General features: G+C 43.5%; 1 protein-coding gene across 4 annotated transcripts in view; it reads left to right on the top strand.

Moving 5' to 3' along the window:
• Positions 1-13,539, top strand: part of BANP (BTG3 associated nuclear protein) — a 755,155-nt gene that overhangs the window by 141,781 nt on the left and 599,835 nt on the right. For all 4 annotated transcript variants that reach the window (XR_003857728.1, XM_029608652.1, XM_029608651.1 and 1 more), the window contains exons 5-6: positions 3,144-3,266; positions 6,093-6,268. Coding sequence is in view for 3 of the 4 variants with exons in the window: in XM_029608652.1 (XP_029464512.1) it covers positions 3,144-3,266; positions 6,093-6,268 (299 nt within the window). In the remaining variant the exon portion in view is untranslated. The remainder of the gene's footprint in view (positions 1-3,143; positions 3,267-6,092; positions 6,269-13,539) is intronic.

Below are 13,539 nucleotides of genomic sequence, written 5' to 3'. Positions count from 1 at the left end.
GAGGTTTAGATGACAACTCCATTCCCTACTAAGGCCCATTTTTATTATTTCAAGGCTGCATTTATATTTAAACAACAAAAAAAAAAGGGCACAAAAATATAAAAATGGCCTGTTGACACCAAAAATATTTTGGTCTGTTGATACTGTTGTTGCTGTTAATTTTCCCCTTGTTACCAGGAGTGTGTCAGGCCATAATATTATACTGCTTATCACCTTCTGTTCACTCATCAATCTCCCCATAACCCCCTGCCCCCTTCCCCGTCACCCTATCATTTGAAGGCCTTTTATGATTCACTTATATTTCCTCGTAATGTTATCTTTTGCTCATTCTATTCTGACCTGAGGGAAAAGAGCTAGTCAAGAAATATATTAAGATAATAAGAACATAAGAACATAAGAAAATGCCATACTGGGTCAGATCAAGGGTCCATCAAGCCCAGCATCCTGTTGCCAACAGTGGCCAATCCAGGCCATAAGAACTTGGCAAGTACCCAAAAACTAAGGGGTAGATTTTAAATACTTGCGCGATCGCGTACTTTTGTTCGCGCACCAGGCGCGAACAAAAATACGCTGGATTTTATAAGATACGCGCGTATCTTATAAAATCCAGGGTTGGCGCGCGCAAGGCTGCCGATTTTGGGCAGCCTGTGCGCGCCGAGCCGCCCAGCCTGCCTCCGTTCCCTCCGAGGCCGCTCCGAAATCGGAGCGGCCTCAGAGGGAACTTTCTTTCGCCCTCCCTTCACCTTCCCCTCCCTTCCCCTCCCTAACCCCACCCCCCCCGGCCCTATCTACCCCCCCCCCTTACCTTTGTCCCTCGATTTACGCCTGCTAGAAGCAGATGTAAATCTACGCGCGCCAGCGGACTGCTGGCGCGCCATCATCCGACCCGGGGGCTGGTCCGGAGGCCTCGACCACGCCCCCGGGCCGGCACCACGCCCCCGGTCCCGCCCCCGAAACGCTGCATCATTTGGCCCCGCCCCCGAAACGCTGCGTCATTCGGCCCCGCCCCTGACACGCCCCCTTAAAAACCCTGGGACTTGCGCGCGTCCCAGGGCTCTGCACGCGCCGGCGGCCTATGCAAAATAGGCGCGCGAGGGCCCTGCTCGCGTAAATCCGGGCGGATTTACGCGAGCAGGGCATTTAAAATCCGCCCATGAGTCTATTCCATGTTACCATTGCTAATGGCAGTGGCTATTCTCTAAGGGGTAGATTTTCAAATAGCGCGATTTGGCGTACTTTTGTTGGCGCATCAGGCGCCAACAAAAGTACGCTGGATTTTAGTAGATACGCGCGTAGCCACGCAAATCTGGGATCGGCGCGCGCAAGGCTATCGATTCTGTATAGCCGGCGCGTGCCGAGCCGCGCAGCCTACCTCTGTTCCCTCCGAGGCCGCTCCGACATCGGAGCGGCCTCGGAGGGAACTTTCTTTTGCCCTCCCCTCACCTTCCCCTCCCTTCCCCTACCTAACCCCACCCGCCCGGCCCTGTCTAAAACCCCCCCTTACCTTTGTCGGGGGATTTACGCCTCCCGGAGGGAGACGTAAATCCCCGCGCGCCAGCGGGTCGCTAGCACGCCGGGATGCAACCTGGGGGCGGGTCCGGAGGGTGCGGCCACACCCCCGGACCGCCCTGGGCCGTAACCACGCCCCCAGACCCGCCCTGAAAATGCTGCGCGGATCGGGCCCGCCCCCTCGACACGCCCCCGGCACGCCCCCCTTGGAAAACCCCGGGACTTACGTGAGTCCCGGGGTCTGCGCGCGCCGGTAGGCCTATTGAACATAGGCGCACCGGCGCGCAGGGCCCTGCTCGCCTAAATCCGCCCGGATTTAGGCGGATTTAGGCGAGCAGGGCTCTGAAAATCCGCCGCTAAGTGAACTTAATAGCAGGTAATGGACTTCTCCAAGAACTTATCCAATCCTTTTTTAAACACAGCTATACTAACTGCACTAACCATATCCTCTGGCAACAAATTCCAGAGTTTAATTGTGCGTTGAGTAAAAAAGAACTTTCTCTGATTAGTTTTAAATGTGCCCCATGCTAACTTCATGGAGTGCCCCCTAGTCTTTCTACTGTCCGAAAGATTAAATAACCGATTCACATCTACCCGTTCTAGACCTCTCATGATTTTAAACACTTCTAACATATCCCCCCTCAGCCGTCTCTTCTCCAAGCTGAAAAGTCCTAACCTCTTTAGTCTTTCCTCATAGGGGAGTTGTTCCATTCTCCTTATCATTTTGGTTGCCCTTTTCTGTACCTTCTCCATCGCAATTATATCTTTTTTGAGATGCGGCGACCAGAATTGTACACAGTATTCAAGCTGCGGTCTCACCATGGAGCGATACAGAGACATTATGACATTTTCCATTTCATTCACCATTTCCTTTCTAATAATTCCCAACATTCTGTTTGCTTTTTTGACTGCTGCAGCACACTGAGCCGACGATTTCAATGTGTTATCCACTATGACAGCCTTTAATTCTGTGTATTCATGTGGGCTAACAGGGCAGCCCCACTACTTTATCCCCTTTTTTTGTTTGGGGTAAGCTGTAGCTAGGTTGCCTGGTAGGACAGAATATCCTATTTGCCCGTGGACAAAGCAAAAGTTGCTTACTTGTAACTGCTGTTCTCTAAAGGCAGCAGGATATCAGTTCTCATGGAACCCACCCACCTCCCTTTGGAGTTGGCTTCTCTTTATATAGCTATATCCTGACCTGAGTAGTGGTGGTGGTGGTAGTGGGGGGGCTCTGTGTGATGGCTGTGACATGAGACAGCCTGCACACACTCAGGATAGCATGAAATAAAAACTCTTGAAGCCGTGCAGTTATTGCACTGACCTGGGCTCCATCAGATGACGTCACCTACCTTAGGACTGATATCCCGCTGTCCTCGGAGAACACCTGTTACAGATAAGCAACTTTCGCTTCCTCAGCAATCGATTCTGCCCAGAAAGAATTAACAGTTTTGGTAGAGACAATATTGATGAAGGACTGCAAAGCCTCCTTAGATTTTTTGCAGTATATCAAAACCTAACAAGGGGGTAGAACCTCACCTTTAGCAGTTTTATGTTTACCTTGAGAGTTTATTAACCTAAAAGACTTGTGCTAGTGTTCTGTTAAATCTTTTTTGTTTTCTTTTTATTCATAGTGTTGTTCCTCAGACCACAGTGATACTGAACAACGAAAGACAGAACTCTGTGGTAGCCAAGATGGTTGGACAGGAAGAACCACTGAACAGAGCAGCAGACTCCTTGGAAAATATTTTAAGCAAGTCAGTACATTTTCCTGCTAGTCCTTTCTCCTGTTGTAGTGACAGTTGAAACAAGCGTGCCTTTCACCAGCGGTGTAGCTCAAATTGCAAACTGCAGAGAACAGTGAACATGAGTTGGCTAAAGTCAATGATGACTGTTTGTTTTTGGTGATTTTAAAGAGCTAAAGCAAAGCAGCTCCTTTTCTCTTTAAGCAGAATCATTACGCCGCTGCCTTCTGCGCTTTATTGGCACGTTTCTTCTGCGTAGCATCTTTGGTGAAACCTTCTGATTGTAGTGCTGTTTTCCATTAGTAAGATAGCTGTGCAAGGATATCCATAAGCACTTCTGAAGCTTTGAAGAAAACATGTAAAATATTCCAGAGAAGTACATTCTGATCCAGGTGTTCAAATAATGTGAAGAAACACTATCCCACTATCGCTGTATAAGAAAAGAACAAAAGAAATGGGGATGTTTCTTCATTCCCAGTCTCCCACAGGAATAGGTTCAGTACAAGAAAGGAAACAAATCAACAAAGGTTTGGTTAGGAAACATGTCAAGATTATATAACACAATGTGTCAGTGTTGGGAGAGATTGTTATGACTTATTCACATAGGGGCGGATTTTCATTTTTGTTTGCGCTCCAGGCGCAAACAAAAGTACGCTGGATTTTAGTAGATACGCGCGGAGCCGCGCGTATCTGCTAAAAACCTGGATCGGCGCGCGCAAGGCTATCGATTTTGTATAGCCGGCGCGCGCCGAGCCGCGCAGCCTACCCCCATTCCCTCCGAGGCCGCTCCGAAATCGGAGCGGCCTCGGAGGGAACTTCCTTTTGCCCTCCCCTCACCTTCCCCTACCTAACCCACCCACCCGGCCCTGTCTAAGCCCCCACCTTACCTTTGTCGGGAGCCTCCCAGAGGGAGGCGTAAATCCTCGCGCGCCAGCGGGCCTCTTGCGCGCCGGGCCTCGACCTGGGGGCGGGTACGGAGGGCGCGGCCACGCCCCGGACCGCCCCGGGCCGTAGCCACGCCCCCGTACCCGCCCCCAAAACGCTGCCGACACGCCCCGAAAATGCCGCGACGACCGGGACCGCCCCCGACACGCCCCCCTCGGAGAACCCTGGGACTTACGCGAGTCCGGGGGCTCTGCGCGCGCCGGTAGGCCTATGTAAAATAGGCTTACCGGCGCGCAGGGCCCTGCTCGCGTAAATCCGCCCGGTTTTGGGCGGATTTAGGCGAGCAGGGCTCTGAAAATCCGCCCCTTATATTCCACACAAAAAACCTCAAGAACCGAGAAAAGAAAAGCAATCACTCTAAAATACTACTTCTTCCAAATATTTATATTTTATTATTAATCCAACCACTGTGCCTAAATCTTATAAAACCAGTGAAGCGAGAGCATCACAGCAAAAGATCTTGCATGTTAACAAGGTCCAACATAAAATAAAAATAAGCTTATCTTCTATAATCTTGTTTCAATCTGCTTCTCACGCCAGCCGAGAATGAATATGAAGTGGCATGATGGTTTTCCCTTGACGCAGATGTTCCTTGGAAACACAGACCGTGTCGGGACAGATGAGTACCGCAATGTGAGAAGCAGATTGAAACAAGATTATGAAAGATAACTTTATATTTATCATATTATAAAATCCACAAAAAAATTGTGTCTCAGTGTTGGTTGCCAAGGTGGACCAATGATTATAATGTTGGACCTTGTCAATATATTTTTATTTATTTATTTATTTATTATTTTTATATGCCGACATTCAATCTGAGATCTCACATCGGTTTACATTCAGGTACTGTAGGTATTTCCCTATGTCCAAAGGGTTTTGTACCTGAGGCAATGGAGGGTAAAGTGACTTGCCCAAGGTCACAAGGAGCGACAGCGGGACTCGAACCCTGGTCTCTTGGTTCGTAGCCCCCTGTTCTAACCACTAGGCTATTCCTCAGGATCTTTTGCTATGATGGTCCTGCTTACCCATTTATATAAGAATTAGGCCCAGCGGTTGGATTAATAATAATACAAATATTCAGGAGAAATAGTGTTTTACAGTTATTCACATATCTCTCCAGATAATACAAAAATATGTAGGAGGGTAGCTACACCAGGAGTGAGAGTAGAACAAATGAAAGGTGAAGAATGGATAAAATCATGCATTCAAGGGCACAAGTATCCACAAGCCACCTACCAGGAGAGCAAGCACTTACATCTGAGAGTCAAGAGAAGGACTTGGGAGTAATCATCTGTGATGACTGGGAGGTCTCCAGTTAGTGTGATAAAGCAGTAGAGAAAGTCAAACGGTAAGCTCGGGTGCATAAGGGGAGAAAAGAAGTTCATCTTGTACTCTTGCAGGATGCAGGTGAAACCCCACCTTAAGTCCTGTGCTTTGTAAAGATATTAAAAAGAGGGAGGATGGTTAAACTGCTAACTGCAAAAAATTAAGGAACAATATTCTACTCACAGTCAAGCTTGCACTCCTGACAGCTGGGAGGTCTCCTTTAGCACAGGCGGCAATGGTAAGAGCAAGCAAAAGTGATGATGACCAGAGCCAGACAAATGCAGCTGTGCAGACTGGGAGGGCCATTTGGTCCTATTCTGCCACCATCCACTATGTAACAGGTTTTGATGTATGTAATAACTAAAGATCTTGTTATAAATATGGAGGGGGTGACATTGCTAATTTTTTTCCAATAGATATTGTTTTCATACAGAGTTTAGATGATTAGCACAAAACCATAGACAACATATCAGTGGTAGAAAAATTGTACCCAGATACTAAAGAACTGAATTCAGTAAACCGATCCTGCTCCCATAATGTTGACTAAACTGACTTTTTTCCCTTTAGTGCGGTTCCTGGTCGCAGGCAAAACACTATAGTAGTCAAGGTGCCAGGGCCTGAAGACAGCCACAATGAAGACGGGGAGAGTGGATCTGAGGCCAGTGATTCTGTTTCCAACAGTGGCCAGTCAGGAAGCCAGAACATTGGGAACAATGTTACCCTTATCACATTGAACTCTGAAGGTAGGCCTGCATATCTAGGAACAAAAGATATATTTAAACAAAATGTATTTGGAAGAACAGGTACCTAAGCATTTTTTTCAGGTATTTTATTCCCTGCAAAATGTTAGGATGTGACACCAAGCATCAGCTTCACAGCCTAAGGAAGACTGGAAGCAATTATCTATATTTTATTTCTTGTCAATACTACTCTCTGAAGACCAGTAGTTGACCATCGTCAGACATATGGGTGATGTTATCAAGTTGGTATCTTCACTTCTTTCTGTGGTTTCTGAGAGTCTCCTGATCAAAGCATTTTTTATATTTTTCAACATTTATTTATTTTATTAATGGATTTTAGAGCATTTATAACCGACAAGTCCAATAGGAATTGCCCCCTGCAAAGAACAATATAACATCCATAAAATAATAATAAAATTAAAATAAAATGTACATAAAATCTCATTTATTACATTACAGCAATATATATATATATATATATAATTCTCTCCAATACATGAAATGGTGGAGAGAATTATATAAAAAGTATCAATGTCTGTCTGCCCATTTATAGGTTCAATAACGTTCAAAAAAAAAAAAGGGGACAGAAACTCACCAAATCTGTCATGCAGAAATAAAATGTGAATATCATGACTGAATTTGAAAACTACAATCATTAGCCTCCAAAAAAATCCCTATTGCTTTCTGTGGGGAACTGTAGATGGTGCAGACTCCATTCCAAAAGCATCCTCCCTGCACTCTTCCTGCACTTTGGCGAAGAGCAACATAGGCAGCAGACAGGGAATATTAACTGAAGGAGTTGGTGAAAGGGGGCAACAAAAGCAACCTTAAAAGCAATTTCCCACACTTATAAAGTACACACCCACCCACACCCCTACACCACATCACATACCACGCATGAACACCATGGTATGTTAAAAATTGTTTGTTTTGTGTTTTATTTATGAATGCATTTTCGGGCCGATATAGAAAACTTCGCGGGAGAGCCCAGGCCACTCTCCTGGGTGCGCGATCCAGCAAATAAATTTATGTAAATGAGGGCCCGCGGTAAAAGGAGGCGCTAGGGACACTAGCGAGTCCCTTGCGCCTCTTTTTTGACAGAAGCGGCGGCTGTTAGTGGGTTTGACAGCCGACGCTCAATTTTACCAGCGACGGTTCTCGGATCCACTGACAGCCACGGGTTCGGAAAATGGACGCCGGCTAAATTGAGCGACCGTCTTCCAACCAGCGGGCAGATTTTTAATTTTTTTTTTTAATTTTGGGGCTTCCGACTTAATATCGCCATGATATTAAGTCCGGAGGGTGTACACTTTCCCGGTGCTGACCGAAATTAACGCCAGCCTTTGGCAGGCGTTAATTTCTGAAAGTAAAATGTGTGGCTTGGCTGCACATTTTACTTTCTGAATTGTGCGGGAATAACTAATAGGGCCATCAACATGCATTTGCATGTTGCGGGCGCTATTAGTTTCGGGGGGGTTGGCTGCGCATTTTCGACGCGCTATTACCCCTTACTGAATAAGAGGTAAAAATAACGCGTCAAAAACGTGCGGCCAAACGTGGGCTAACAGTGCGCTCCATCGGAGCGCACTGTTAGCCCACGTTTGGCTCCATCGGAGCGCACTGTACTGTATCGGCCTGTTTGAATGTAAACCGCACGGAACTAAGATTTGGAGGAGGTAGTATATAAAAGATTTTTTTTTTGTAATATATTTTTAATTTTCCAGTAATGAACAATAACAACTAATAACAAAACTCTAAACTAACCTCCATTTTCAGTGCCTCTTCAGCATAGATCAAGCATATAGGTCCATAACCAGTAGCATCCCTGATTTCAGTGTGTACCCTGTGAGAATTATTTGTCCTATAGATAGATAAGTAAAGTCCTGATGTAGGCATCCCAAATTTTGTGAAATGATGAGATCCAAGTTGGTGGCCTCAAAGGCCATGTTTTAAAGTCCAAATTAAGAAGATAAATCATTTCTGCTAGCCAAAAATTTAAGCTAGGATTATCATTGGAAACTCATTTAGCGGGTATGCATTTTTTTAGCAACACATTCCTTTTATTACAAATAGTTCAAATTTTAAACAATTAATGTAATTTGGTATGATACCCATCAGGGATGGTGAAACAGGAATTTGAGTTTTCAGGATATGAACTGCAAGATTTCCCTCTAAAAATATTGTATTAAACGCCATTCCTATATGGCTTGAGTTGCATCTGCAGCCAAGCATCTTAAACATGATGATTTAGAGATATAACCCATCTGGAATGGTCTACAGGCTGAGATATCCAATTTATGTATAATTCATAATTTCTGTTCTCTCATTAAAACTGATGGAATGCTAGTATACAAATCATCTTCCTCAATTGTAATTTTTAGATCAGAACTCTGCCAACACAGAGAGAGTTTTACAAGAAGTCACTGAGTGGAGAAATTTATAAAATGCAGACATTTTGTCCCCTTTAAAAATCTGAAGTAGTCTTTGGAAAGACCTTGAAGCATAATTCTGTGTTTTAATTCTCAGCTTTGAACAGAGAAAGCTAGACAACTGGTGATATGTCATAAGAACAGGTTTCTTGCTTCGGATATAGTTTGAAAAGGTTTTATTATGAGTTTTTGCCTCTATGGCTAACTTCATTTCAAATTCTCTCTTCGCCTGTGTTATCAATGTTTTACACTTAGCTTGACATTGCTTATTTTTTATCCTATTTTCTTCAGATGGATCCTTCCAATTTTTGAAGGACGCTTTTTGGCTAAAATAGCCTCTTTCACCACACCTTTTAACCATGACGGTAATTGTTTTGCCTTCCTTTCACCTTTCTTAATGCGTGGAATACATCTGGACTGCGCCTCTAGGATTGTATTTTTAAACAATGTCCAAGCCTGTTGAACACTTTTAACCTTTGCAGGTGCACCTTTCAGTTTTTTTCTAACTATTTTCCTCTTGGAAATAAGCTAATGAATGCATTTTTCTGGTTTGATTGTTAAAAGAAAAAAATAAAAATTGAAAGGTTTCCATTCTTTTTTGTGTCAATGTTTTACAAATCTACAAGAATCCCCAAGTGGAAACCAAGAATAGCCGCTAATTGGCAACCAAGGAGACAATTCCTAAGAGAGGGACACTAGCTGATGGATATTTCTTCATCTCTGATGCATAGCTTTCCTTAATAAATTATTGGAAATAGATTCTGGTATATCTCTACTGTTTGAATGCAGCAAGAACCGTAACTCATATGGATATGTGAGGATCTGTTCTAAAATACTATCTGAAACGTGGTTGATTTTCCACAGCCAATCACCTAGTGCTCTCAGGAGGCATGCCAAGTGTTAGTATTTCAGATTTGGAAACCCCCTACCCTCCTTCTGTAGTGGGAATCCTAAGTTTAGCAACAGAAGCTCTTGCTTTACATCCTCTCCATAAGAATTTGGAACAAATACCATACAATAATGTCACGAATCACCTAGATAGGATTTTAGACAGTGCTGGGGAGGAGCCAGCTGTCGTGGTACATGTGGGCACCAACGACATAGGAAAATGTGGGAGGGAGGTTCTGGAAGCCAAATTTAGGCTCTTAGGTAGAAAGCTTAAATCCAGAACCTCCAAAGTAGAATTCTCTGAAATGCTCCCTGATCCATGCGCAGGTCCCCAGAGGCAGGCAGAGCTCCGGAGTCTCAATGCGTGGATGAGACAATGGTGCAAGGAAGAGGAACTCAGTTTTGTAAGGAACTGGGGAAACTTTTGGGGAAGGGGGAGTCTCTTCCGAAGGGATGGGCTCCACCTTAACCAGGGTGGAACCAACTGCTGGCGCTAACCTTTAAAAAGGAGCTAGAGCAGCTTTTAAACTAGAACAAAGAGGAAAGCCGACAGTCGCTCAGCAGCGCATGGTTCGGAGGGAGGTATCTTTAAAGGATACTAATGATGCATTAGAATTAGGGCATCCCGACAGTGAGGTTCCAATAATTAGAAAAATAGTCCAAGTGCCTGTAACTAAAAACTCACCTGAGCTCAAAAATTCTAACTTATCCCTATCAATTAAAAAGCAGAATGAAAATATTTATTTATTTATTTGTTGAGTTTTATATACCGTCATTCGGTGCAGTTATCACAATGGTTTACAAGATTCAAACAGAATACAGATAATTAAACAATGCTGATCATTGCAAAAATAACAGTGGGAGGGATGACGGGATGGGGGGGGGGGGAAGAAAGGAGAATAGTAAAGGTATTGAGATTTATTCATCTTATAGACAGTCTGTTTGTGTTGTTTCTTTTAAGTCCATAGTGGTATGGCACTGGTTGATGTTGGTTGCTGTTTCATTCTTGCATGGGTTTGGTTGGTGGTACTGATTGTTGTTAGATCATTGATTTAACTGATTGTCAATGTAGACTTTGTGGAAAAGCAATGTTTTTAGATCTTTCTTGAATGTTTTGATGTTGGTTTGTACTCTCAAATCAGGTGGTAGGGAGTTCCATATTTTCGGGCAGGCAATTGAGAATGCTCTATCTCTTGTGGTTGATAGGTGAGCATCTCTGATGGGAGGAATTGTTAGACGAAATGCAAACAAAAAACAAACTTTGAAATGTTTGTATGCTAAAGCCAGAAGTCTAAGAAGTAAGATGGGAGAATTAGAATGTATAGCAGTGAATGATGACATAGACTTAATTGGCATCTCAGAGACATGGTGGAAGGAGGATAACCAATGGGACAGTGCTATACCAGGGTACAAATTATATCGCAATGACAGAGAAGAGCACCCGGGAGGCGGTGTGGCGCTTTATGTCTGGGATGGCATAGAATCCAACAGGATAAACATCCTGCATGAGATTAATGTACAATCGAATCTTTATGGGTAGAAATCCCTTGTGTGTTGGGGAAGACTATAGTGATAGGAGTATTCTACTGTCCACCTGGTCAAGATGGTGAGACAGACAGTGAAATGCTAAGAGAAATTAGGGAAGCTAACCAAATTGGTAGTGCGGTAATAATGGGAGATTTCAATAACCCCAATATTGACTGGGTAAATGTATCATCGGGACATGCTAGAGAGATAAAGTTCCTGGATGGAATAAATGACAGCTTTATGGAGCAATTGGTTCAGGAACCGACAAGAGAGGGAGCAATTTTAGATCTAATTCTCAGAAGAGCACAGGATTTGGTGAGAAAGGTAACGGTGGTGGGGCTGCTTGACAATAGTGATCATAATATGATCAAATTTGAATTAATGGCTGGAAGGGGGACAGTTAGCAAATCCACAGCTCTTGTGCTAAACTTTCAAAAGGGAAACTTTGATAAAATGAGAAAAATAGTTAGAAAAAACTGAAAAGAGTAGCTACAAAGGTAAAAGGTGTGCAAGAGGCATGGTATTTGTTAAAAAAAACAAAAACAAAATATCCTAGAAGCACAGTCCAGATGTATTCCACACATTAAGAAAGGTGGAAAGAAGGCAAAACGATCACCGGCACGGTTAAAAGGGGAGATAAAAGAAGCTATTTTAGATAAAAGATCTTCATTCAAAAATTGGAAGAAGGATCCAACAGAAGAAAATAGGGTAATGCATAAGCGTTGGCAAGTTAAATGTAAGACATTGATAAGACAAGTTAAGAGAGAATTTGAAAAGAATTTGGCCATAGAGGCAAAAACTCACAGTAAAAACTTTTTAAACTATATCAGAAGCAGCAAGCCTGTGAGGGAGTCAGTTGGACCGTTAGATGATCGAGCAGTTAAAGGGCAAGTAGAGAAGATAAGGCCATCGCGGAAAGATGAAATTATTTTTTTGCTTCAGGGTTTACTGAAGAGGATGTTGGGGAGATACCCGTATCGGAGAAGGTTTTCATGGGTAATGATTCAGATGGACTGAACCAAATCACGGTGAACCTAGAAGAAGTGGTAGGCCTGATTGACAAACTGAAGAGTAGTAAATCACCTGGACCAGATGGTATACACCCCAGGGTTCTGAAGGAACTCAAAAGTGAAATTTCAGATCTATTAGTAAAAATTTGTACCTTATCATTAAAATCATCTATTGTACCTGAAGACTGGAGGATGGCTAATGTAACCCCAATATTTAAAAAGGGCTCCAGGGGCGATCCGGGAAACTACAGACCAGTTAGCCTGACTTCGGTGCCAGGAAAAATAGTGGAAAGTGTTCTAAATATCAAAATCACAGAACATATAGAAAGACATGGTTTAATGGAACAGAGTCAGCATGGCTTTACCCAAGGCAAGTCTTGCCTCAAAAATCTGCTTCACTTTTTTGAAGGAGTTAATAAACATGTAGATAAAGGTGAACCGGTAGATGTAGTATATTTGGATTTTCAGAAGGCGTTTGACAAAGTTCCTCCTGAGAGGCTTCTAGGAAAAGTAAAAAATCATGGGGTAGGTGGCGATGTCCTTTCGTGAATTACAAACTGGCTAAAAGACAGGAAACAGAGAGTAGGATTAAATGGACATTTTTTTCGGTGGAAAGGATTGGGCGGTGGAGTGCCTCAGGGATCTGTATTGGGACCCGTACTTTTCAATATATTTATAAATGATCTGGAAAGAAATACAACGAGTGAGATAATCAAATTTGCAGATGACACAAAATTGTTCAGAGTAGTTAAATCACAAGCAGAGTAGATAAATTGCAGGAAGACCTTCTGAGACAGGAAAATTGGGCATCCAAATGGCAGGTGAAATTTAATGTGGATAAGTGCAAGGTGATGCATATAGGGAAAAATAACCCATGCTATAGTTACACAATGTCAGGTTCCATATTATGAGCTACCACCCAAGAAGGATCTAGGCGTCATAGTAGATAACACATTGAAATCATCGGTTCAGTGTGTTGCGGCAGTCAAAAAAGCAAACAGAATGTTGGGAATTATTAGAAAGGGAATGGTTAATAAAACGGAAAATGTCATAATGCCTCTGTATCACTCCATGGTGAGACCGCACCTTGAATACTGTGTATAATTCTGGTCGCCGCATCTCAAAAAATATATAGTTGTGTTGGAGAAGGTACAGAGAAGGGCAACCAAAATGATAAAGGAAATGGAACAGTTCCTTTCCCTATGAGGAAAGACTAAAGAGGTTAGCACTTTTCAGCTTGGAGAAGAGACGGCTGAGGGGGGATATGATAGAGGTGTTTAAAATCATGAGAGGTCTAGAACAGGTAGATGTGAATTGGTTATTTACTCTTTCGGATAATAGAAAGACTAGGGGGCACTCCATGAAGTTAGTGTGTGCAGGGGCGGATTGCCCTATCGGGGGATCAGGCATCCCCCAGTGG

This window comes from Rhinatrema bivittatum, chromosome 7, assembly GCF_901001135.1.
Source record: "Rhinatrema bivittatum chromosome 7, aRhiBiv1.1, whole genome shotgun sequence".
Taxonomy (NCBI): Eukaryota; Metazoa; Chordata; class Amphibia; order Gymnophiona; family Rhinatrematidae; genus Rhinatrema; species Rhinatrema bivittatum.
Note: the sequence above shows the minus strand (reverse complement) of the source record. Positions and strands in the feature narration are given on the sequence as shown.